The sequence below is a fragment of the Marmota marmota genome, unplaced genomic scaffold (assembly GCF_001458135.2).
Source record: "Marmota marmota marmota unplaced genomic scaffold, marMar, whole genome shotgun sequence".
In the NCBI taxonomy this organism is placed as follows: Eukaryota; Metazoa; Chordata; class Mammalia; order Rodentia; family Sciuridae; genus Marmota; species Marmota marmota.
Window position 1 is genome coordinate 48380436 of NW_025999853.1, and position 25219 is coordinate 48405654.

A 25219-nucleotide genomic window follows, 5' to 3' on the forward strand; every position below is an offset into this window, starting at 1 on the left:
CTTCTCCCCTTTCTCTGGAAACAACAAAACAAAACACCCCGAGGTTCCTTGTCCTTCCTGCACTTGGGTCAGACTCCTGCTGCAGCTCCTGAGCGGAACCACCCAGGAGCTGGCCAAATTGCCTTTTATCCAGAAGCTGCCCAAATTGATTTTTATCCACATCACAGGCCTCTTTTAGCCAACACAGAAGTGGATTGCAGAAGTTGAGACTCTTGGTGAAGAAGAGGGGCAGCATGATGGGAGAAGAGAGGAAGAAATGTAGGTTCTGTTTAGAAATTGGTCAGTATCTACAGTCACTTAAGACATTATGGGGCAAGGGTAAGAGGCTAATGGCCTGGTCAGATAAGACCTAACTCTACTAAGGCCTGGGCACAGTGGAACACACCTGTAATCCCAGCAGCTTGGGAGGCTGAGGCAGGATGATTACAAGTTCAAAGCCAGCCTCAGCAAAAGTGAGGTGATAAGTAACTCAGACTCTATCTCCAAATAAAATACAAAATAGAGCTGGGGATGTGGCTCAGTGGTTCAGTGCCCCTGAGTTCAATCCTGAGTACCCCTCCCCCCAAAAAAACCCCACTCAAATGAGGAGGTTACCCATATTGGACCCACACTTCTAACCCACTTTAAATCTTGAGGACACTGAAGGAAGGGGGTCCAGCAGAAGCAACTGAATAAGAAGGCAGTAGTCTGTGGGAGAAAAAGGCAGAGGCTTGGGGAGGAGCCAGGAGAGAGAACACAATGAGTTCCAAATTCAGGAACTCTCCAGTCATTTGATTTGGCAATATTTCTGAGTTGCAGCATCCTGCAAACTCAGGAAACATCCCAACTTCAGGCCATCAGGGGCTACAAGGTGGCATCCTTAGCAAAGGAGATGCAAAATGCCAGTCCATAAGGTGTCACTAGTCAGAAAGAAAAGTTTAATGGGTGTGTCTGAACCCCAAAGAACAATGTAGTGAGTTTCACATAAAGCTGGATTTGTTGAGTCTCAAAGGACTTTTACTCTAAGAATTTGTCCTTTTACTTTTCTACCAAGTAATAGTAGAAATGGTATCTTGTAGGTTTTCTATTTGTAAAATATTTACCTGGTAAATTAAATATATAGCTTCACTATGTGTATCCTTAAGAAAGGTATGTTGTTTTAATTTTATTGAACCACGAAATTCAGAAGTCTGGGAACTATTAATGAAATGATTAAGAGGATAGAGAGCGTTTAGACAGACTCAGAACCGTCATTTATCCATTTGTGAACTTTAGATAGGATTTCCAAACTTGAAAAACAAAAACAAAAGCAATTTATCTAGTTAAATTTGAATTTTAGGTAAGCAATTTTATGTGTCTCAAATATGGGACAAAACAGAGCAAAACCAAACAAAACACCAATACTAATTTTTATCTGAAATTCAAATTTAACTAGATGTCCTGTATTTTATATAACAGTCCTAACTTAAGAAGACTGCTTAACTTTTCCATTCCAAACATGCTAAGTCTTAACTAAATTTTACTTATTACTACTGTTTTTTGAAGCCCTCACGACATGACTACTTGATTTTATCTCGTCACTAATTCCTGGGAGTCTAATACGGGAATTAAAAAAGTTCTTTCCCAGACTTGCTGTAAAAATTAAAGGAAATAAGTTGAACGAAATAGCTCCCTAAGGTGCATTCCCCACCCAAGCTCCAGAAAGCCAGGACTACATATCCCACAATTCTAGGCGACGATCCTCGCCATTACCTCATTGCTCGGCCTCGCTCTCGCCAATCCCACCGTCTCCAGGGGTGTGGTAGCGGGGTGTTCTCGCGACTTTTGCTTTACCCTTCTGGTGTGCTACTCCTGTCGCGAGACTTCCCGCTCCTCTGCCGCTCCCTTTGCCGCCGCCTTAGCTGGGGACCCGGACCCAATCTCTCCCCTACCCGATCACCCGCCCTGACTCCACCGAGGCTCCGGTCCCCCAGCCCCGCCTCGCCGCCGCCATGGCGGACCCTAAATACGCCGACCTTCCCGGCATTGTGAGTACAGGGCCGGCCCTGGCTCCCCAGGACCGCGCCCCCGACCTCCCAAGGACCCCCAACAGAAACCAACCCGTGACCCCTCCCGCCTGCTGCCCCTCCTTCGCCCCAAGGGCTCCTGCCGCTCTCTCCCGGACCGGCTGCAGCACCTTCCGGACTCCTCTGACCTGACTGGGCCTGGCCGTCGGACGGCGCATCAGGCCCCCTTTCCGGCAGTCGCCGGTTTCTCGGCCCAGAAATCGTCAGGGTGTTTACCACTTGTGCCCGAGTGTTTCTGTCATCCGTGTCAACACCACCCGTGCCTCCCCCAAATCTCCCAATAAGCCCCCCATCCCTACCCTGGACATACTCACCAGACAACTTGGTGACGGTCTTCATCCTGCCAAAGGAAGAGGTTTACTGTGGCAGAACCCTTCTTGTGCCCCATGGAAATTCTGTCTTTTGGGGGACCTATGTCTGCCCCTCACTCCTCATGAACAAGTTGGAGTGTACCCTCCTTTGTTGCTCCCCTGCCTGCATTCTCGGGGTGGGGGTTGGGGCACAGAACCTTAGGAATTAAGGTCCTGAGTCACTCTTAACCCATATCACAGGGGCCTAATTCGAGGAAGGTCCTCACCTATCTTGGACAGAATGATTACCAAGGACCCTTCCTGTCCAAGTTCAGGATAACATCTTTGTTATCACATTCACTGTTTATCCTTAGGTCCCATTTGTACCAGCTGTCACCCCCACTTCACTGAGACAAGGGAACTGGCATGCCATTAGTAAGGCAGATGGAGAAGAAAGAACAGAATCTTGGTATCGCAGAACCCTGCCTTCTCCATTAGTTTGTTCAAGTGGAGTCGGGTAAGAGGTTGGTGGATGCTAGGTAGTGAGGTTGGGTGGTCACTGCTTCTACCTGCAGGCCAGGAACGAACCAGATGTTTATGAAACCAGCGACCTACCTGAGGATGATCAAGCAGAGTTTGATGCGGTAAGACTATGTGCTGCCTCAGGATTCCTTGGACTCTGACCTCTCTTCCCTCATAGATCCTTTCCCTACTTTGGCAAGCGACCACAATAAGTGGGTATGCCAACCCCAGCCTGAGTGGTATGTAGGTTCCAGAGCTTGCAGCCACCAACAAGCAATGCCAAAGGAGAGTCAAGTCAGTGAAATTACAGCTAACAAGATCTATTTGCAAATCCCTGATTCTTGGTCCTTTTAAATAAAATTGAAATATCTCAAAACTATTACATTTGGGACTAGTAACTTAATTAGGCTTTTGGGATCTAACCCATTTCAATGGGTCCTAAAGCCCGAGCATATATAATCTGTTTGATGGTAGAAAGTAGGCCTTTTTTGTTATTATTTCACTCAAATGTGTTCATTAGTAACCTACCAAGAACTAGACTTTAAACTAGAGACATACTCTTCCATGTGAATATCCAGTGTTCATTGGTCAAGGAATAAGAAAATTACTTGGAGATTCTAAAAAGGTAAGGGTAGAGCCAAATAAATTTGAGGGAAAACATAAGCCTTTCATATCAGCAGAGAAGAGGTCATGGCAGCACTTTGGCATCCAAGAACTCTGAGGAGGAGGGAATTAGCTGTAGATACATTTTAACCATGAGAAAAGCACTTAGCATTGTTTATTGAATATGTTCAATTGTGTTGATTTATTTGGGTTTTGGTACTGGGGATTGAACCCAGGGGCACTTAACCACTGAACCACATCCCCAGCATTTTTTATTTTGAGACAGGGTCTCACTGAGTTGCTTAGGGCCCCAGTATGTTGCTGAGGCTGATCTCAAACTTTTGATCTTCCTGCCTCAACTTCCTAAGTCTCTAGGATTACAGGTGTGCACTACCACGCCTGGCACCTGTGTTGATTTTTGTGCAATGCAGAGGAGGAAATGTCCCTTCCCTCAAGGAGCCCCAGACTAATGAGGGGATTAGGATACATATGAGAAATAATGGAAGAATTAAGATGGATACATATAGAAAACATAAGGAAGAAAAAAATGAAATTGAATGGAAATCAATATAATAAAACTCTGTAAGTGCCAACAAAGACAAAGATCTATAAGCATTTCTTATAGTATATATGTTTTAGGTTTTATTTCCACAGAGATCTGGGCTGGGGTCACATTGATGCTGTGAAATATCAGTGAAGGCCCGACCATAAGTCATGGAACAGTCTCAATATATGGCCCAGTTGGTGTGTCTTTAAGTCCTGTGGCCATGTCTGTGGGGCTGGTTAGTTCTGGGAATTGCTGGTTGCTGATTTATAATGTATGGCTTGGCGTACTCACTTATTCCTTATTTGGTTCCCCATGTGAAAGTGCTTCCTACATTGTAGGGAACACCTTCCCTGTTCCTTCTCTCAGTGGTATGTTCCTTGTGGCTTCTGTTCTTGCTGGCATGTCAGTCTGTCCCCCAAGCTTAAATATCTGGAGATAATGCATATGATGTTGCCCAAGGACCTGACTGCACCTGTCACTCCAAGAGGGTAGCAGTGTGGGAGGAACCTGTCTCCATCCCCACAAGGTAGCAGTGTGTATGCTGAGGAATTCCCTGTACTACCACAGTTTAAAGATTGTTCTCCTTATATTTTGGGCTCTGCCTATAAAATATCAAGCCTTCATGGTGAAATAATGAACAGAATTCTGTCCTTTTGTCACTTAACTGTGATACAAATGGATAATTGTCACATCAGTCCCCTTTTCAAAGAAAAAATTACATTTTCATTTTCCTTTTGAAGATACTTGAATAACTCTTAATAAAAGGAAGATGATGCCCATTGTAGGTGTGGAAAACCTGAATGTGTAGCTCTGAATATGTGGCTCTTTTCTCCCCTCTATGTCAGAGCAGTCTATTTTAGTAGCAACTAGTACAGTGACTTTTGGGGAGGGCACGCCACAAAGTTTATCTCCTGTGGCATGTTGCCCAGGATGCCAGTGTAGAGGTGCCTAGGAGCTGGATGGTTAAATACAGAAGGAGTTGAGTTGCCTTCATCACCTGAGGCTCAACTAAGTGACTCTCTGTCATTAGAGATTAGTAGGTGGAATGGGGAGACCTTCAGCTGCTTTTGGAGCCTGATGTTTCCTGATGACAGCTAATATCTGGCCCCTGCATATCCCAGTGGTCTTAGGAGAACAACTTTCAGGAAATCAACTGAATAAATGGCTCTTAATACTGAAGTAAATGTGCAACTCAAAAGAGCAGTGAATTGTATTCTTAGCCAGCCAGAAACATTGTATCCACCAGGCCTGCTTTCTGACTAGCAACTTATCCCCTTATCACCTACCTGCCTGAGACCTAGCACAAGTAGCAGTGCATATGATATATGAGTTTTTCAATTACCTCTTTTTTTTTTTTTTTTTTTTTTTTTTAAAGAAAGAACTTTTTTAATATTTTTTATTTATCGGCGGACACAACACATCTTTGTTAGTATGTGGTGCTGAGGATCGAACCCGGGCTGCACGCATGCCAGGCGAGCGCGCTACTGCTTAAGCCACATCCCCAGCCCCTCAATTACCTCTTAATGCCTGGCAACAGCATTCTCTGCCTTGGTCTCCAGATTAATTTTAACTTTGATTATTTATTTATTTACATATGTTCATTTATTTATTCAGTTCCAGGGATTGAATCCAGAGGCGCTTTACCACTGAGCAGCAACCCCTTTCTGTTTTTGTTTTTTATTTTGAGACAGGGTCTGGCTAACTTTCTAAGNAAAAAAAAAAAAAAAAAAAATTCAAGGTAGGGTAGTGAAAAGTCTGTCCCCTACCCCTGGCTAACACCACTCAGTTCCCTTCCCTGGAGACACCAATATGGCCACCTTCTTGTGGAACATTTTGGAGAGTCTCCAGATTTTTTTTTAATTTACTTTATTTTTTAAAAGATATTTTTTAGTTGTAAATGGATCATTTATTTTATTTATTTACATGTGGTGCTGAGGATTGAACCCAAGGCCTCACACATGCCAGGCAAATGCTCTACCACTGAGCCACAACTCCAGCCCTCAAATTTTTATTGAAAAGGATTATCAAGTAGTGTTGATGCTCACTGCCCTTTAACCTCCTTTCTCTGATTTCTTCACTGCAGAAGAAATTGGACTACTGAAGGAAACAATGTCTTTTAATGTCCCTTAAAGATCTTAATTGCTAGATAAACATAAAAGTTTTATGATTCCCATAGTGGGGGAAATGGGAAAAAAAAGTAGCAGAAGATTTTAGTTTTTCTACAGGGATTTTTCTCCTAAAATCCCTTTAAAACAATTTTAGCCAAAAGTAGAATATTCTAAAATAAGAGTAGGTAAGAAAACTGTATAGACTCACCGTTTCCTTCATGATCTGGGAAGGTCTCTGCATTTCAGATACTCCTAGGTTGAAGAGCAGCAGGCTTATTTGGAAACTGTTCTTAAAATGTTTTATTAGGAAAACTAGTTCCCAAATGGAATGCCTTCCCCCAGACCCACAGCCTGCCTTGGGTCAGTGAGGCATTCTGCTCATGGCTTTTGAACTGCTGGAGCAAGAGGAATAAGTTTAAGAAAGTCTCACTAAAATTATGATTTTGTTTCTCCCTTTATTGTGTAACTACCCCCAATGCTATGTAAAAGAATGGAGAGTTAATTAGCCATAGCTTGGTAGGGTACCAGCAGAGGCTGCTGGATACTCCCCAATCTGAGATGAAAAACAGTAGGTTTTCTTTCTTACAGCTTAGAATATCTAGAGAATGCTTGATTGTGTTCGCTGACTGTTGGTGCACTTGAACTAAACCTGAGTTTTTCCTAATGCTTCCCCCATCCTCCCTCCTCACCACCCTGCCTGGACACTAGTTTGCACAAGTAAGACCATTCAGTGCTTCTTCTCTGCATGTTTTTTTTCATCTGCCACCTCGCATGCAATGCTCTGCCACTGTGCAATTGTTGTAGCTAATCATTTTTAATTCCAATGAGTCCCTAGCTGGGTCACTGAGGAGCCTGCTGGCCTTATTATTAAAATCATTAATCAAGGTTTAGAAAAACAACTATGATCCACAAATCATTGTATCTCCCCCTTGTGAGGTCTGAAGAATAAAACTGTCCAGTGGAGGATGGGATAGAAACATGGAGGCTATGATGCTTTTAAACGAGGCATTTAGGGATCAGAGTTAGCAAGGGTATGCCTTTTTCTTCTTGAGACTATATGGAATTAGATTTTTATGGAATGACTTTGAGACATTCTAGACAAGGGCAGAGAACAAGGGACAGCCAAAGTCTTGCCTTCTTAGTTATATGGGATTATTCCTGGGGAAAGAATCCTCATGTTAATATTCTCCCATGCTAAGCCTTTAGAGAAATGTACATAGCATGGGAAGGAAGTATTATATTGCAGTTCTAAGATAATTTGTGTTGTATTTTTGCAAGTCTTTCTGTTTCTGCACCCCTCCTTTAGAAATGGATGAATGGTCAGCATTGCATTTGTCCATCCTGGACAGTTTTATTCTGTGGCTCTCTCCACCTTCCCTGTCATCATGGTTCTGAAGTCTCCTTGCCTGCAATGTTGGTGTAGAGCCTGAAGAGGTTCAGGGGTAGCAGTGGTCACTTCCCTGCCTGATTTAGAACCTCAGATCTTGTCTTCTGTGACCCAGACACTTAGTCAAAGAGCCCTGGGGAGTCTGGGAGTCCATTAGTGAGAGGGACTGAGAGTCTTGTACCAGGTAAACTGGTATTTATAGTCAGGGCACTTGGAATTTTTCTATCAAGGTGATTGTGGTGTACTAGGTTTCCATGGTAACTATTACTACACCAAGTAATAGAAATTCTGCACAAAATCTCATTATCCTTCAACCCACCCGTAAGATTGACCTGGAAGTGGTGTATATATTTAAAAACAATGTACCACTTTTCCTTTTCCTTTGAGTTTTCTGTCCTCCCCATTCTGCCCATTCCTTATTGTTTGAACTTGAGTTTATGGCCCATTGTCCCCCCAACCCCTTGAGTTTCTCCCTTGCTGGTTTTAGCTTGGTGAGACAAGTCAGAGAAATAGTGCATAGCGTGTGTACCTCCCTTGTGTGTCTGCATGTGTGCACTTGTGAGTGCTTAAGCCCACTGTGGAGACAATCCAGCCTAGACCACAGGACCTGGAGCCACTTCTTCCCTGGGCTAAAAGAGGAGCCTTGCCTGGGCTGGATCCTGGCATTGGCTAGGTACTGGAAAGGTTGAGGGTCAATGTATCTGGCTTAGATTTTGGAGTAGGGAGCATTTATCTTTCTCCCACCATGGGTTTTTTATGTATATGTAACCATACTCAGTTTTCCCTCCTTCCATCTGCCTATCAGAAGAGCTCCACAAAAGCAGAACATGCAATTGAATTTCCCCTCCCAGCAGTTTTAAACCAATGTTGTCTAGAATGGAGACCTTATCTCTGTGACCTGGACTACAATAAGGCCTTTTTAGAATACTCTCACCCTTCCCCCTTGTCCCTCCTCTATCCCCGGTGAGACTTGTGAACAAGGGGTTGGAAAAACATGTTATACTCATAGGCTGGTAGCTGTGAAGCTTGGTGTCCTCTGGGCTGTTTGTGCTAGTATATCATGGCAGAATTTCTCAGCATCACTCAGAGCTGCAGGGTGAGTTACCAACCACTCAGGATGAATACATACTAGGCTGTGAGAGGGACCAGGTTTTGCCCTGCCTCTCTCTGGCAGCGGAAAATAAGAACCAGACTGCAGTTGGGTACTTCATGTTTCCTTATAATCACCATCAGTACCTGACATATCTTGTTCTGCCTGGCCTAAAGTTCTATTAGACCATCCATAGGAGTACCTTTTGACTTAATTCTGCCATCCAAATGTCCAGTTTTTCACAAGTAAAGAAACCAAGAGACAGGAAGACTTAGACCATGAACTAAGAAGGTAAACTTCCCCCTTGAGAATTATGGACCTTCAATCAGCTACAGGTCCTCAGAGTCTCCATATCCTCTGCTCCATATTCTGCCATTTCTACAACTTCCCCTCTACCTCAGCCTTCTTGCACTTTTCTGTTCCATGCTACTAGCTTCTAACATCTAACTCCCAGTTCTCAGATGATACTAGATTGCTGTTGTTAATAGCAAAGCTTTATGACATCCTCACCACTAGAGAAGAAAGGGTGTCATGGTCTTATTTTCCTTGGGGTATATGATGACCCCAGCTAAAATTTCTTGGCCCCCAAATTTTGCTAGGCTCCCCTGGGGCCCTGTGTTATGGTATATTTAAATACTGTCATATAGTGCATGTGACAATTTGCTAATAATAATTTTGTCTTTTTTTCCCCTCCCTCCTCCCCATTCCCCAACTCCCTCTCCTTTTAACTCTTTTTATTTTCTCACCTCTGGGGAATCCACAAGGAGCTGGTAAGAAGCCTGACCTTTCATCTGCTTTTTAACGGGGTGTGCTGTATGGGCAGTTATTTTTCTGTCCTTTTGTTTCTACTAAATCTTTCATCCCTCTATTCAGTCCTATACTCAGCTGACAAACTTTTCCTGTCTCACAGGTCACTGTAATGACACTACCCCTAACCCATGCCCCAGGTCTTTTAGACATTGGTGGAGCAGATGCCACTGGAGAACTATTGTGTGCTGCCCACCTGAGTCCCCTGAGGCCATATCCTTTAAGAGGCTCACAGAGGATGCCAATGTCCTGTCCAGGTCATATTTATATAGCAGGGAAAAGTACTATTTATTTCTCTGACTGTCTAGAATCTCTGAGCTTCACCTTTCTAGTGAAGCTTCACCTTTCAAGTGTTGGGACATTTTTACCCCCCTTTCCCCCACTTTCCTTACTTAGAAACATAAATAAGAATGTAGGTTCTCATCTACATAGCACCTGTTTATAATAATAACTTAACAGATGGTGGTTATGATTTCTTTCCTTGGTCTGTAGGTTATACCTCTCATTCCTTATTTATTTATTTGTTTATTTTGTGTGGTGCTGGGAATAGACCCCAGGCCCTTGAACATGCTAGGCAGGAACTCTACCAAGGAGATACACCCCCAGCCCCTATTTTTCATTCCTTTCCTTCTCACCCCCCCTCCTTTCTTTCATACCAGGGATTGAACATAGGGCACTTAACTACTGAACCACATACCCAGCCCTTTTCATTTTTTGTTTTGAGACAGAGTCTCGCTAAGTTGTTTAGGGCCTAAGTTGCTGAGACTGGCTTTGAACTTGCAATCTTCCTGCCTCAGCCTCCTGAGCTGCTGGGATTACAAGCACATGCACCACCATGCCCAGCCCATTCCTCTTTTTAAAAGGACTTAAAAATTTAAAGTGGCCTTGATTGGGGCTTTCATGGGGAGAAGCCCCATATTCTTTGTGTGTGTGTGTGTGTGTATGTATGTGTGTGTGTGTGTGTAATTGGGAATTGAACCCAGGGCCTTGTACATAATAAGCAGGCACTTTATCATTGAGCCACATCCTCAACCCTTTAAAATAAATTTTTTAAAAAAATTTATTTTTTAGTGGTAGTTAGACACAATACCTTTATTTCATTTATTTATTTTTATGTGGTGCTGAGGATCGAACCCAGGACCTCACACATGCAAGGCGAGCGCTCTACTGCTGAGCCACAACCCCAGCCCCTAAAAATAAATTTTAATTTTTTAATTTTTTGTTTGTTTGTTTTTTGAGATAGGATCTCATTATGCTGCCAAGGCTGGCCTCAAACTTGAGTTCCTCCTATTTCAGTCTCCTGAGTAACTGGGATTACAGGCCTGTGCCACCAGGCCCAGGAAGAAGTTGCATATTCTTTTTATTTTCATTTTGAGGTAGGGTCATGCTAAATTGCTCAGGTTAACCTTAAATTTGTGAACATCCTGCCTCAGCCTCCCAAATTGTTGGGATTACAGGTATGCACACCATGCCTGGCTAGAGATGGCATATTTTTTTTTTAAATATTGTTTTTAGTTGTTGATAGACCTTTATTTATTTATATGCAGTTCTGAGAATTGAACCCAGTGCCTCACACATGCCAGCAGTCAAGTGCTCTACCACTGAGCCACAACCTCAGCCCCTAGAGGTGGCATATTCTTGATTATCAATTTAAGATAAGTGGTTGTCTACTCTAAACCCGAATTCTTCTCAGCTTATAGAAACCAGAGACCACACGGCTATTTGGCAAATGGGTGCTTTAGCTATAATTTCAGAGAATGTTATTTTTTGCTGGGGAGGGTGGTTCTTTTCAGTTTTTGGACCCAGAACCTCAAACATGCTGGGCAAGCTCTCCACTACTGAGTTACATCCTCAGTCCTCAATTTGTGATCCTATCTCAGCCTCCCTGAAAACTAGAATTACAGGCCTGTGCAATCATACCCAGCCCCTTTCAGAGAAGGTTCAAGAGGGAATCATTTGCACTTTCATGTGCGGCATTCAGCCCTTTTGTTTTCCCTACCTCTATAACTCCTGCCCTTCCATCTAGCAGCCTCTGAAGAAAAAAGAGAGATCAAAGTTGATAATTCTTCTTATTATTATTATTATTTTTTTTTTGGTTCCAGGGATTGAACCAAGGGGTACTTAACTATTGAGCCACATCCCAGCTCTTTTTTATTTATTTATTTTTTTTATTTTGAGACAGAGTTTCAATAAGTTGCTTAGGGCTTCACTAAGTTGCTGAGGTTGTCATTGAACTTGCATCCTTCTGTCTCAGCCACCCAATCAGCTGGGATTATAGGCATGTACCACCATGCCTGATTCCCCCTTTATTTTTAAAGCTGACATCCACACTGATTCCTTCTCTAATAGCAGAGCAAAGGTGAAGGACAGACCCTTCCTCTATCTGTTGCTAGCTCTGTGATATACCTCCATTTCCCCCTTTGCCCTTCCCACAGAGCCACACAGGCAGAGGTTCTGTCCTGACTGCAGTTTAAAATTGTCTGGATAAAGTTGGCCTTACTCCATAACAATTAAATCAGAATTTAAAAAGTGGGCCCAGACCACTTAAAAAAATAATTGTTTTTTTTTAAGTGATTCTAATGTGCAACCAGTGTCAAGAACCATTTTCCTAGGTGAAGGAAAGAAGAGTCAGTTTGCCTTCCTCCTATGGAAAGTGGAGATACCTCCCCCAACAGAAAGGGACTCATGAGTCTCCTTTCCCCTTCCTTCAGTGCTCTAGTGAGAGCCGTCAGTCTTCTGACTGAAGGAGGGATGTGAATCAGGAGTGCCCAGTCTTGGTTTAGTTATTGGAACTGAACAGAAAATTGCTCTATTAAGGGGGAAACTTCTGCTTCAGTTTCTAGGGTATAGTCTCTTTTACTCTCTCAACCATGTCCTCTGCTATGGCAGAGCTTCAGCTCTTTGGTTGTAGAAAAGGGATTGGGGAGAAAGCAGGTGCTGTAGCTTCTCTGTGAAGAGACAGTGCAGCATCTTCATTTCAGGGCTTACATATGGCCCTTGCCCATGATGCTCATGACAAGCAGCTATTGCTTGTTGTTTTTACTAAGATGTCCCATAGAAAATTATCCAGTAAGCCTTTGCCTCTTTTTTCCATCCCCTGAATTGGCTGACCTCACAGCAGTCTGGAAACCAACCTTCTTAAGCCTTCTGCTGGCCTTCCTTTTCTATCTAAGAGCTGGTACCTTTAGTAGGTTGAAAGTCCTAATATTCGCACTTCGTTATTGGCCTGTCTGCCTGCCTTCCTTTTGCTTTCCTCCAGCAAGAATGGGAGGTTGTTCAGTTGGCAAGCAGATTTACTTCTGGGAGGGGGAGGTTAAGAGAGGTCAGATTGGTTTCTTACCTTTAGTGCATGGTGTGTGTCAGATAACTGGGAGGGGTGGGGGCAGGGAGGCTTATGAACAAAATGGGTGGGGAGGTTATGCTGCCTCTGTTCCAAGCTGAATCAGAGTGTTAATATTTATACAACTGAGGTTCCAAATTTACCAGGAAGCTTCTGTTTCCTAGGTTGAGCCTGGGTCGGCAGTTTAGAACAAAATCGCCCTTCTTCCTACTTTCCCTTTGGAACATTAGAGCCTAGTCTCCTAGTATGTATGGATTTTTGTGGGATAGAGGAAGTTCTAGACTGGGAATGAGTCAACCCCTGGCCTGAACTACCTATTTCTTCAGGAGGAGCTGACAAGCACAAGTGTGGAGCATATCATTGTCAATCCCAACGCTGCCTATGACAAGTTCAAGGACAAGAGAGTGGGGACAAAGGGACTTGGTAAGACTGGGCTGAAAGTTGGGTGAGGGGGATGCCTAGAGGACAAGCGTGAGAAGTGGCCTCCTGTCCTCATATCTTAGTGACTTTTGCTCTGGGGAAAGGGTTCCTCAGGGAGATCTCTGTTGGAATCCTTCACAGTCACCTGAGATCATGACTGCCCTGGACCGAGGTTAGGCCTTCAGTCCTATCTTCTTTTCTTGGCAGATTTCTCAGATCGCATTGGAAAAACCAAGAGGACAGGATATGAATCCGGAGAATATGAGATGGTTTGTTGTGTGTGTGTTGATGGGAATGGTGTGGTGATCCTGTCTAGTAGGCATTTTAATAGGGGATTGAGGAGTATAGTTCAGATTCTGAGTTTCTCTGGTTGTATTCCTCAGGAACCTAGCAGGATGCAGTTGACCATGTTCTTCCCCCCTGCTGTTTGTTCTGGAGCATCTCCAGACCTCTGGGCTATCTCCACATCTTCTTTACTAGGGTGTTGAGGATTCAGTGTGGGATATGATACCTTATAACTTAGGCCCAGGGCTTGGATAAATTCTGGAGGCTTTCTGAATGGAAGGTATAACATCAACGTCCATCCTTGCTTTTAGCTTGGAGAGGGTCTGGCAGTGAAGGAGACACCTCAGCAAAAGTACCAGCGACTACTGCATGAGGTCCAAGAGCTGACAACTGAAGTTGAGAAAATCAAGGTAACTGTATACTGTCTCCTCTTCAGCTCTGCAGTGATTTACATAACAGAAGAGAACCTCCCAGCAGGAAGAGAAATATTCCCTAAGCTCCTGGATAAGGGCACTAGGGTTTTCAGAGTTTGGGAGTACACATCTACATTCATTGTTGTTATGTAGGAAGTTTACTATGCTAAAAACCATCCTAGTGACTTTTAGCCACAACTGTCCTTAAGGCTTCTTTTCCCTTGGGGTACTGGTAGTACCCAGGGATATTCTGGACTACATTCCCAGCCCTTTTTGTTTTTAAGATAGGGTCTCGCTAAATTGTCCAGGCTGGCCTTGAACTTATGATCCTCCTACTTCAGCCTCATGATTGGGATTATAGGTGTGCACCACCCTGCCTGGCATCCTTATCCTTAAGGCTATTGATCTTTCTTTCTACTTTTTTTTTTCCCTTGATTCATTCCTGCCACCCCTCATTGTGTACCTTTTTTTTCTTCATACCAGACAACAGTAAAGGAGTCAGCCACTGAGGAGAAGCTAACCCCTGTGGTACTGGCTAAACAGCTGGCATCCCTGAAGCAGCAGCTGGTTGCTTCTCACCTGGAGAAGCTGCTGGGACCAGATGCTGCAATCAACCTCACTGACCCTGATGGAGCTCTGGCTAAGTGGGTGCTCCACTTTGTTGGAAATTATTGCTGATTGGAATTATGGAGGGACTCAGCCAGCTTCTAACAGGGAAACTAAGGGGAGAAGTGACCTAGCTGTTCATTATGCTAAGGCAAGAAAAGAATCATCCTTCAAGTCATGATATTATTACTTGGTCTCCTGACCCAGGCGCCTACTGCTGCAGCTGGAAGCAACAAAGAACAGCAAAGGGAGTTCAGGGGGAAAGACCACCAGTGGGACCCCCGCAGACAGCAGCCTCGTCACTTACGAACTACATTCTCGGCCTGAGCAGGACAAATTCTCTCAAGCTGCCAAAGTAAATATATATATAGTGTTGATTGGGGGGCCAGGAGAGACATGGCCCTATAGTTTTTCTTGCATCCCTATGAAGGATCAGACCTGGGGAGAGGGTACTGGGAAGGCTTCTGAGCCATCTTGATGTCTCATTCTCAGTATTTCCCTTGCCCATCTACTTTCAGTTAGGATTTTAAGATTGTGGCTAGGGATGTGGTCCAGAGAAAGGTGTCCCTTGGGGCAGGAGTGGGGAATGGCATACAGACAGAGCTGGTTCTTGTTCCTCCCACCTTAGCAACAGAGAGGTGGATAGCAAATCTTACCTCCTTCCTTCCCCTAGGTTGCAGAACTTGAGAAGCGTCTGACAGAGCTGGAGGCAACTGTACGCTGTGATCAGGATGCTCAGGTCAGGTGCTCTCCTATTCTTAGTCTGAAACTTAGATCTTTCACCCTGAGCCCTAAGGTCTACAACATTCCACACAAACCTGGGAAGATAGAAAAGGGATTCGGTTACTGGGATCAAGTGTTAGAACCAGGAGAGTGGGAGAAGGCAGTAATCATGTGGAGATAGAAGGACAATTGATTTCTTCCCTCCCTTTCCCACCAGAATCCCCTTTCTGCAGGTCTACAGGGAGCCTGTCTTATGGTAAGTATGACAGGAATGGGAATATTGGATTACAGAGGGGATTTGAAGGTTGGGTCTAAGAATTACTTTGGGGTCTGTAGGTATATTTGAACTAACTCTGGTGGAATAGGAGAGGCCTCTTCTTAGTCTTTTTCTTTGGTGACACTTGTCCCATACTTCCTAGGAAACTGTAGAGCTCTTGCAGGCAAAGGTGAGCGCCTTGGACCTTGCAGTTTTAGACCAAGTAGAGGCTCGGCTACAGGTATTAAATGGGGGGGCAAATTGGATCCTGGGTGACTTGGGACTTGGAAAGCCCAGATGCCCTCACTATCAACCTCAAAATATGCTTTCAGAGTGTCTTGGGGAAAGTGAATGAGATTGCCAAGCATAAAGCCTCTGTGGAGGATGCAGATACACAAAGCAAGGTCAGGAAGGTATATCTTCTCTAGCTTCATACCATTCAACCCTCTTAGCTCTCTCTCCAAGTGCTGACACTGAAGCATGAGAACACCGTTCTCAGCTCCCATAAGCTGTGTGTGTGCGGTACTGGGATAGAACCCAGAACCTCTTACATGCTGGATAAGCACTCTATCACTGAACCACATCCCCAGCCCTCCCATGTACTCTAATTACCTGAGGGAAACAGGGCAGTGCTTCCCTCTGCCTGTTGGTCCTTCCTCAGTCTAGTGAAGTAGCAGTCAGAGGGTTCTTCACTGGCTGCTTCAGCCATAGTCTGTCATGTCCCTCCAGGTGCACCAGCTATATGAAACCATACAGCGCTGGAGCCCCATCGCTTCCACCCTTCCTGAGCTGGTACAAAGACTTGTTACCATCAAACAGCTGCATGAGCAAGGTGAGAAGCTAGATTCCAGTCATTCTAGGAGTTGAAAAGTGAACCACTTTGGTTACCCTCTCTCAACTTGGATTCTAGTTTCAACCATACCTTTCTTCTTTTGTAGCCATGCAGTTTGGTCAACTCTTGACACATTTGGATACTACCCAACAGATGATTGCCAGTTCTCTCAAGGACAATTCCACCCTCTTGACCCAGGTGTGTGCCCCTTTATTGATTTGATATCACTTTCTTCCAGCATGTAGAGACAAGGTTCTCCAGCTTTATCTCATAGGGTTTTGCCTTAACCTATTTTGTAGCACAGTGTTGTGGCAGAGGCTTGGTTTGATCTTCCATACTGTTTTTCAGTGTGGGACCTTTGACAACTTACTTAACCTATGAACCCCTGTTGTTCCATTTGGAAATTATACCTTCCTCAGCAATAAGGATGAATTGTGAGGAGGTAGTTGACCTTTCTTCTTATAAAACCTACTGTTTACCTCTGTGTCTCAGTGTGGCTTTACCTTTCCTGGGGTCCTTTTCCAGATGCTCCTGAGCACAGTGCATTGGAAAGAATGTAGGCTTGGGTCCAACCTGGCTCTGCCACTTCCTTTCTGACCCTGGACCGTGAGCATCACCTTCATTTGTTCATTCTTTTAGTAAGCCTAGCACATACCAAGTCCTCAATTTGCATTGGAAGCACTATTTTCAGTGTTGGAGGGAGCATTAAAGTTGGGAGACCATCATAGGACCATTAAGATAAATGAAAAGTCATATAAAGTACTTGGCATAGTAGAGTTTCTTTAATTTTCTAAAATTTTGAACTAGAGAAACCCTCATTTCAACAAAATTTCATTTGGTTCTCATTACCTATAAAAGATAACTATTTTGAAGTCAGGGTGGGAATTTTTAGGAGTCCTACAGACCTTTGAGCTAGGCCCATGGTACTCTAAGAGTAGCGTGGAAACTGTTGCAGTAAACATTCCCCTTCCAGTATGGCGGTGCAGACCTGTAATCCCAGCAGCTTAGGAGACTGAAGCAGGAGGATCACAAGTTCAAAGGCAGCCTCAGCAACTTAGCGACACCCTGTCTAAATATTTAAAGTGCAAAAAAGGGCTGAGGATGTCCTCCATGGTTGAGTGCCCCTGGGTTCATTACCTGGTTCCCCATCACACACCAAAAAAATCCACCTTGGGGGGCCATAAGCTATTTTTCCTTTTCTTTCTTTTCTTTTTGAGAGAATTTCTTCTGGAGATTCCTCATCCAGGTGAGCACCTGGACCCAATAAGTGTAAAACCTCTCTACCCCACTTTGTAGGTGCAGACAACCATGCGTGAAAACCTGGCCACAGTTGAGGGGAATTTTGCCAGCATTGACGAGCGGATGAAGAAGCTGGGAAAGTGAGCACCTTTGGGAGGTGGAGATCAGGAGTAACCCCTGAACTCTGTTAACAGCGTACATAGGGTTTCCCTTCATTATAACTCAAAAATCCCATCCCATTTTACACTGGGGGCAAGGGTTCTTCTTGCATGTGGGGTTTATACCCCTCCCCTGATGAATACAGAGTGGTAGCTGGAGGATATTAAAAGTGGGCTCCCCTTAGGTCCAGGGGAAGAAGAGATGAGCCCAGCTACATGCCAACTCCTGGCCAAAACTGCTTTGCCTGGTGTGGGGGAGGTTTGGGCCCTGGCTTCCAACACAGCTTTTGTGGCTGACTATAATATTGTACAACTGTTTCTGACCATTAAATGCTGTTGTACTCTGTGTAGCTTCTACTATGTTTCCTGGGGAAGAGGCAGCACTGAGACACAGACATTCAGGGCACAATAGACAATCTAAGCCACTCTCTACTGAAGACGGATTTCAGTTGTAACCTGTTCTTACCAAAGAACTAAATAAAAAAAAAAAAAAATGAGTACAGAGCCAGAGCCAGAGTTTCAAAATATTCTCATCTGTTAAATTAAGAGTGTCTCCCATAGAAAAGCAGTGGAGGCCCCATAGGGCAAGTACAAAACAGAATTAAAACTCCCAAGGGTCTTGTCTTTACAAAAGAAAAGGCAGGAGGCAGCCCCTGGACAGCTGGTCATGCTGGCCGCTCCGGTTGGACCACGTTGCATAATCCTCAGTCGCATCATCACAACGTCTCTGAGCATTTTGATGGGGGGGGGGGGAGAAGGGGCAGTGTAGTGTGTATGGGAGGAGAGACCCAGAGGGCTCTCTTTGCCCCTTTACCCCCTTTTTATATCCCAGAGGAAAGTAGAGGGAACCTGGCTACACCTTGAAATGAGGCTATGTGTTTCAAACCTGGGGACAAGGGTAAGAGGGGATCTGTGCTTTGAGCAACCTGAGCCAGAGGCAGAGGGGTGTTGGAGAGATGAGGGGAAGATGCATGATGCTTATTGCTTTGTACCTTTCACTGGGAAGGAGGGCAGCAGCCAACAGTAGCTCACAGGTTTGTAAACTGAGCCTGCTGGCTTTAAGAAGGGAGGCAATGAAGTCGAATTAAATATAAAAGAGTCATTTGTGCAAAAATAACTTAAATAAAAGACCTGGGGAAGGGGGTGTTCCCCTTAGCGCCTGGTGAGGAGAGGGCCATATGCTACCCCCCCAGGCCTTTTCAGTGACATGGCTTTGGGGGGGAGGGGATGAGCTTCCCTACCCCCTGCAATGGCTCAGGATGGGATTGTAGGGGAAGGGGTTGCATTTGTGCTCTGAGTGGGGAGTAGTGCCCCCACCCACTGTCCACAGGTGCAAGTGGCTGGCAGGGACTCCCAAGGCTCAGCACTCAGCTCTCCCCAATCAGGGTCAGATCCAGCTCCAGGTATGGCTGCTATGGGGCCAGTTTCCTCCTCTTGTTTTTGGCAGGACGGCCAGGGCGGGCCCGGGGAGGCAGAGGGACAGCCGCCTATACCAGAGGGGAAGTTGAAAGAAGTGATCAATCACCTAGGTATAAGGAAGTCTTTTATTTTCTCCCGATTCCCTCAAGCCTCCTTTCCTCCTGTCTCATCCCTTACATATTCCTACCCATACCCACACCTACCCAAATGCACACTTACTCGGGTTGTAGGGCTGGGTTCCAAGGTAATATCCTGGCGGGAGCTATTGCTGTTCCGGGTAGGGCTGCAATAAGGGGCACAGATGATCAGGAACAGCTCCCCAAGCACCAGGTGAATTTCAGAAGGTTGGGTGGGAAACTTTCTACATTTGGATAGTAAAGGCATAATATCCTTATTCATATTCAAATAAATATCTGCCCTTTTTGAAAACCAAGACACTATCTGGACATTTCTGTAATCCCAACAAGGCCAGGCCAATATAGGGGTGGGCCTAACACTCACTTGTATTTTCTCCTCCGGCCACGACGAGACTTTCTGACTATCCCCAGGGGCACCTGAGAAAAGATGGACTGTGTGTATGGGAAAAGTGAGAAAAGGGCATGGGGGTCCCAGGCTTTCCTCAGAGACCCTGAGCTGGGACCTCCCTCACTGCACTCACCTTAAGGTCCTCAGAATGGGGCCCAGGAAGGGGTGGATCCTTAGGCTCAGCACCCCCTTCAGCCAGCTCCCCATTATGCTGCCAGTGGTGGGTCCTTCTTGGGGACCGTTCCATTTGTCCATTGAAGCCACCACGTGTCCCCCATTTGAGGGCCAGTCGGCTAGGCTCCCGCCGGCTGCCAGGCTTTCGGCCCCGGCTCGGCCTGGCCTCACCATTAATGCCCCTAAGTCCCCCTCCTCCCCTCCGGCCCCGTTTCCCTGACCCCCTCCCAGTGAGCAGCTCAGGGACTGGGGGGTCAGAAGAACCATGGGGTGGGGCTAAGGCACTGAGGGGAGGCCGGGCAGGCTCTGGTTCAAGGGCTGAGGTGGGACTCTCGGGGGGCAGACAGGGGGCTTCTGGCTGCTCTGGAGGAATCTGCTGGCAAAAATAAGATCTCAGTCTCAAATACAGTCCTTCTTACTCGTAACTCAGCCCTTAATTTCCAGTTTTAGAAAATTTTTCTGACAAAATACCATCCCTGCCCTCACCTGAAGACTCTGTAGCAGGCAGGCTAGGGGACTAGAAGCCTCTGAGAGGGGTGGAGGAGCTCCCCCCCCAGGGAGGAGCTGCAGCCCCAACTGGCCAGAGAGAAGAGAACCAGGAGGCTGCAACAGGCTGGGGAGGGTTCCAGGGCTGCTGGTTAGTGAAGACAGGTCACCTGTTGAGAGATCATAGTCAGGGGTCCTTCCCTAGGCAAACCAATTAGGTTAAGCCTGTTTTCTTCAGGCTTTACCCAGAGGTCAGAGAAGTTCTTCCCCAATCCATCCAACCTCTGCTCCTAATTTTTATTGCTCTCTTTCACACCAAGAGTCCTCCTTCAGACTCACCCAGCAGGCTGGCACTCAGCAGAGGGCTAAGGAGCTGGGGGGGTCTCCCTGAGTTGGAGGGGGCCTTGCCCAGAGAGGAGGCCCCCGGGTCAGTAGTTGCCATGGTGACACTGGAGGTAGGTGGTCCAGGTTGGGGGGCACTCAGGACACAGGGCTAAGAAAGAATGGTTATTGCACTTAACATTTGTAAAGTGTTCACAGACATACTACTTTCTCATACACACAACCTGACTGAAGCTCAAGTGAGGCAGGCTATGCTTAATACATATAGATTACATTCTTCCAGCCATCCTCTCCCCAACCAGACTAAGCTCCCCCGAAAACATCTGAGGAAGAATTCAGGTATGAAACTGAAAGCCTTTGGTTCCCAGAGCTCATCTGATTCTATTTCTTGTTCTACCCACCCACTCACCCCCTATCCTCACCTGGGGGGGTGTCCCCGAGGGGGGATCCAGGCTGGCAGCCAGCAGCGCGGAATTTAAAGCTATGAGGGTGGGGGGGGCTGAAAGGGGAGGGAAAAGCAGGGGGGGGAGGTCTCCCAAACCTGAAAATGGTTCCCCACTTGGACCCCCAGCTCCCTCTGAAGATCCCTCCCCATCCCCAGCTGTGGGGCCCAGGGCCAGCAGGGGCAGGAAAGAGGTAAGGAGGTTGCTAGGGGGTGCAGAAGGGGGTGACAAAAGGTCTGAGGGGGGTGGTGGAAGCAAGGAAGCTACCAGAAGGGAAGGCCCTTCAGGCTCGCCTGGGGCTAAAGGGGGGCCAGGTCCACCTGGGGGGGGTAGCAGGGGTTCAGGGGGAGGTTGTCCTCCTCCCCCAGCCAGCATGCCAAATAAACTGTGGCTGAGCAATGGAGAAGGTGGAGGTTGCCCCAGATTCAGAGGGAGAGGCAGGGCCCCCAGCATCCCAGGGAAGCCAGCTCCACTCAGAGCCAGGCCCTGCTCAGGACTGGGGAAAGGAAAAGCCTCCCCACCAGACAAGGGAGGCAGAGGGCAAGCTGGGCCTGCCCCCATCCCCAGCCCTTCAGATGGGCTTTGAAGCACAGGGCTAGGGACTATGGGGGCTTTGGAGGCAGCTGGTGGGGCAGGGGCACCTGTAAAAGAAAAGAAATTCAGCTTAAGGGAGGCCCTTTTCTTCCAGCAAAGAACCCAACCTCCCTGCACCAGCCCAGAAAACCACTGAAGAGCTCTCTAAAACTTTACTCTAAATGCCCTGGCTGCCTCTATCCTCCAAGGCTGAGGAAAGGTTCCATAACACTCACCTGGCACACTGCTGAGGCTGCCACTGGTGGTCCCAGGCAGGGAGGGTTGGATGGGGTGCCTGGGCTGGGGAGGGCTCCCTGAGGAGAGGGTTGGGGGAGGAGGAAGGTGTGCATCTGACCCCAAAAGGTTAAAGCTTCCATCAGAGTGGGAAGGGCCAGGGGTGGGGAGTCCCAGCAGGGACAGCACAGAAGGGAGAATTGGTTGGGATGGCTCTGGAATAGGAAAGGGCGGGGGAACAGGAGCAGGGGCCCGAGGACGGCTCCTTCTAGGGTTTTGAGGACTACCCCCTTCAAGCAATCGCAATACAGTTGGGGGTCGGCGGGGACGACGCTGAGAGGGACGGGGTGATGAGTGGGAAGCTGAGGGTGCCTGGGCACGGGGCCTTCGGCCCTGTAAAGTGCTGGGAGTGGGTAGTGGGGGATGCTGTGCCTTGGCCGCTGCAGAGAGTAGGCTGCTAGCAAGGAAGGGGGGTGCCCCAGGCCCCTCCACAGTAGGGGCCCCTCCCAGGGGTCCCAGGACCAGAGGCAGGTGCATAGTGGCTGAAGACACTGGTGGCTGAGTAGCAGGGCCAGGGGGGCCAGAGGGGCCAGGGAGATTATTGCTTGGGGGCAGGGGAGGGGGTGTTAAGGCATCACTACAGTGGAAGAGAGGAGGGTCTGAGGGTGGTGAGGAAGAGGCATGAGGGGCTGGAGGAGAGCCCAGGTCAGAGGGCACCAGGCTAGATCGGAGAGTGGTTCCCCAGTTGTAAGAGGGGGCATTGAGGCTGATAGCAGGTGGAGGAGGTGGGGCTGGAGAGGGGGCATTGCCCCTTGGGAGAAAACAGGGGCTGCTGCTGCCCCCAGAAGAAACTGGATCAGGAAGCCTTGGTGGTGGGAAGAGTCCCCCAGGGCCTGCTAGAGATGGGAAGGCCTGGGGAACTGAGGGTTGCTCTTGGGGAAGGGAGCCAGGACCCCCATTAAGTGGAGTTATAGAAGGAACTCGACAGGAAGGACGGGTAGAGGGAGGCCCTGGGGACACAGTGTGGAACATCTGGGGGCTTGCTCCCTCTCCTGCAATAAAAGAGAAATGAAAGGTCAGCCTGCAGCTTCCCTTCTAAAAACTTTATTTTCTATTTTTCAGTCCCATCTCCCCCAGGTTCCCAACCTCCCCTGCTCTTCTCACTAAGCAGCTCCTTACCTAACTCCTTCTTCTCCATGTAACCTCTCATAGAGCCCCTCCCACCATGCATCTTCCCCACCCTTAGGTTTTCCTCAGTCTTTGGTAAAGGAGCAAAAGACTCACCAGGAGAAGAGTGTGAGCAGGTGGTCTCCATGCTGCGGTACAGAGTTGCCATAGCAACAGCTTTCCGGCGGTGGTTGCACAGCTTGGTCATGTCCTCCTCTGATGCTGGCCCCACCCCAGCCCCACCCAGGGTCACCGGGGCCAAAGGGTCAAAGTTGAAAACCTGTAAAGTAGAAGGCAAAGACAGCAACCCTGAGGGGATGGAACATGTGAGGAGAGCTACCAAGGTCAGTTATTTGCATTAAGTCTTTTGGCTTATCCCTGTACTCTATTCAACCCCTCACAACTCTCACCTTAGGGACATTGAGTGGACATTCCAGACCGCACTTACAGGTCCCATCACTGAGGAGGTAGCTCCGGGTTTGCTCCAAGGAAGACAGCTCTGTGCCACTTGGGCTGGGAGAGGATAGTATCAGAGAATATCAAGTTAGCTGACAATGTCTCAGAAGATAACTCCCTAAAGGACAGTTCCCAAGTTAAAAAAAAAAGACTTTCCCAGGAAAGGCAGAAAATAAGTGATATGAGAAGAAAAAAAAGGGAGAATGATTCAAAAGCTCAGAAATAACAGAATAAAACAGAAAATAACACGATAACAGAAATAACAGAATAAAAATGCTGAAGAGCTTTGAGAAGAGGGGTGGGAGAAAGAAAACCCAGGCAACTAGGCAGATAGGTCTTGGAGAACTTTGAAGATCCACACCTGATATAGAGCACAGCACCCTCTCGTACACAGCGCTGCCAGCCGATGGGGACAGATGTGGCCACAGGGCCCCCAGCTCTGTCTGCTCCACTGCTCTCATTGCCCCCATTCATTGTGTGTAATCAGCTCCCGAGTGCCTGATAACACAGACATCCATGTGGGCATTAGGAGGATTAAACTGGGCTAGGTACCTGAGGGAGGACTCCCATAAGGCAAAGGTTGTGAGCAGACCCAAGGAAATTCAAGGGAAGTCTCAATGGCAAGGGGAGTCCCTCAGAAAGCTGGAAGGGAGAATGAGCAAGAGTTCTCTACCATAACACTCTACCTGAACATCTCTGCAAACATTGTGGGGTCCAGTCTAAAGCCGGGGCTGCCAGCTTAGCCCACACCTGCAACCATAAGGAGTGAGAACGGACTGTCAGAAATCTGCCCAACTTGAGACCACCACAGCCCAAGACACTCTCAAGGAAAGATCCTTAATAATGTGAGTAAATGCCTATAAAGATCTCAGGGATCTGCTGGCCAAGTCCACAACCATCCTTTTCAAGCCTAGTCCCTACAGGGCAGAGGATTAGTGCCTCAACTCCAATGAACCAAAAAATCATAGCCTCATTTCTAGACATATGAAGGGCCAGGCCCCTTTATCCCATTAGGGACACTTTTGTGTGTAGAGTGTGGGCAAATTCCTATAATGACAGGCCACTAGGAAGTTTACCAGTTTCTGGCCCCTGCTGTTCCCTCCCCAGGAAGATCATATAAAATGTAGACTGTAACCCCACAATTGCCCAATTGCCAGCTGGGGTGGTACCAGCAAAGATCCCCCATACTAGATCCATCAGACAATCACTGATCTAATTCATTTGGGGTTTGAGAGAGGTTAGAATCACAACTCTGTCTTCTCCCAGGATCTTAAGAGGCTCCTGAATCTCCCTCAAGCCTAAGGCATGAGGGTCCAGAACCTCCTGTCCCGCTGGCCTCCAATTAGCTCCAAGTGCGTTCTCCTCTGATATGTGGGGATGCCCCTCAAACCTACAAGTATTCTCCCCAACCTCTCCATCGCTACCACCCCACACTGACGGCTTCCAAACTTTCCCTCTCATAACAAGGCGCCCTGTCACCCAGACTGCTTCCTTCAGCTTAGGGAGGAGGGGAAGGCGCTCGAAGTAGGAAGGAACTTGGGGAGAGGGCGGGCGGAGGGTGGGCGAAGCGCTGAGGAAGGTAGGTGAGGAAGGCAGAAGTCAGGCTGTGAGAGAGAGAAACAGTGAGGGCAGGTGAGGGCGGGGGAGAAGGGATGGGGCCGGGGAAAGGGGCCGAGAGGACGCGGAGGGGGCAGAGGGTAGAGACAGGAGAGGAAAGGGGAGGGGAGGG

General features: G+C 47.0%; 2 protein-coding genes across 24 annotated transcripts in view; one reads left to right on the top strand and one right to left on the bottom strand.

Annotated features, from left to right (window-relative positions):
- The first annotated feature begins 1796 nt into the window (after positions 1 to 1796).
- Positions 1797 to 18181, top strand: Dctn2 (dynactin subunit 2). Of its 15 annotated transcripts, XR_007348886.1 has the most exons (18): positions 1801 to 2006; positions 2911 to 2979; positions 6824 to 6832; positions 9357 to 9362; positions 13066 to 13162; positions 13367 to 13428; positions 13756 to 13854; positions 14341 to 14501; positions 14671 to 14818; positions 15137 to 15202; positions 15404 to 15442; positions 15606 to 15683; positions 15775 to 15855; positions 16172 to 16274; positions 16381 to 16472; positions 16800 to 16880; positions 17571 to 17653; positions 18023 to 18141. XR_007348886.1 is itself a non-coding variant. In XM_048806503.1 (17 exons), the coding sequence occupies exons 1-17, from the start codon at positions 1971 to 1973 to the stop codon at positions 18081 to 18083; spliced, it is 1239 nt and encodes a 412-aa protein (XP_048662460.1). In that variant the 5' UTR covers positions 1801 to 1970; the 3' UTR covers positions 18084 to 18181. The 15 variants fall into 15 exon arrangements, 14 of the variants coding, with proteins under 14 accessions (XP_015338600.1, XP_048662460.1, XP_048662483.1 ...); XM_048806503.1 differs by lacking the exon at positions 16800 to 16880 and having other exon boundaries at positions 15606 to 15632; positions 18023 to 18181; XM_048806526.1 differs by lacking the exon at positions 18023 to 18141 and having other exon boundaries at positions 17571 to 17731.
- A 2-nt stretch (positions 18182 to 18183) lies between these two features.
- Mbd6 (methyl-CpG binding domain protein 6) overlaps positions 18184 to 25219 on the bottom strand; it is a 9059-nt gene continuing 2023 nt past the window's right edge. Inside the window, exons 1-13 of one of the 9 annotated variants that reach the window (XR_007348854.1) lie at positions 24177 to 25133; positions 23852 to 23988; positions 23445 to 23547; positions 23152 to 23314; positions 21870 to 22919; positions 21040 to 21701; positions 20615 to 20768; positions 20276 to 20445; positions 19749 to 20165; positions 19592 to 19659; positions 19310 to 19451; positions 18989 to 19158; positions 18184 to 18398 (exon numbers count right to left, since the gene is read on the bottom strand). Coding sequence is in view for 8 of the 9 variants with exons in the window: in XM_048806417.1 (XP_048662374.1) it covers positions 19084 to 19158; positions 19310 to 19451; positions 19592 to 19659; positions 19749 to 20165; positions 20276 to 20445; positions 20615 to 20768; positions 21040 to 21701; positions 21870 to 22919; positions 23152 to 23314; positions 23445 to 23547; positions 23852 to 23964 (3117 nt within the window). In the remaining variant the exon portion in view is untranslated. Of the gene's footprint in view, positions 19159 to 19309; positions 19452 to 19591; positions 19660 to 19748; positions 20166 to 20275; positions 20446 to 20614; positions 20769 to 21039; positions 21702 to 21869; positions 22920 to 23151; positions 23315 to 23444; positions 23548 to 23851; positions 23989 to 24176; positions 25134 to 25219 lie in introns of those variants that run through there. The other 8 variants (XM_048806417.1, XM_048806412.1, XM_048806434.1 and 5 more) reach the window with 8 other exon arrangements.

What these genes read in the sequence shown, in the direction of transcription:
- Dctn2 (XM_048806468.1), top strand. Translation starts at nt 1,971, where the DNA reads ATGGCGGACCCTAAATACGCCGACCTTCCCGGCATT. An exon ending in AATTCTCTCAAGCTGCCAAA is followed by an intron (nt 14,819 to 15,136) that starts GTAAATATATAT and finishes TCCTTCCCCTAG; the next exon opens with GTTGCAGAACTTGAGAAGCG. An exon ending in ATTCCACCCTCTTGACCCAG is followed by an intron (nt 16,473 to 17,570) that starts GTGTGTGCCCCT and finishes CCCACTTTGTAG; the next exon opens with GTGCAGACAACCATGCGTGA.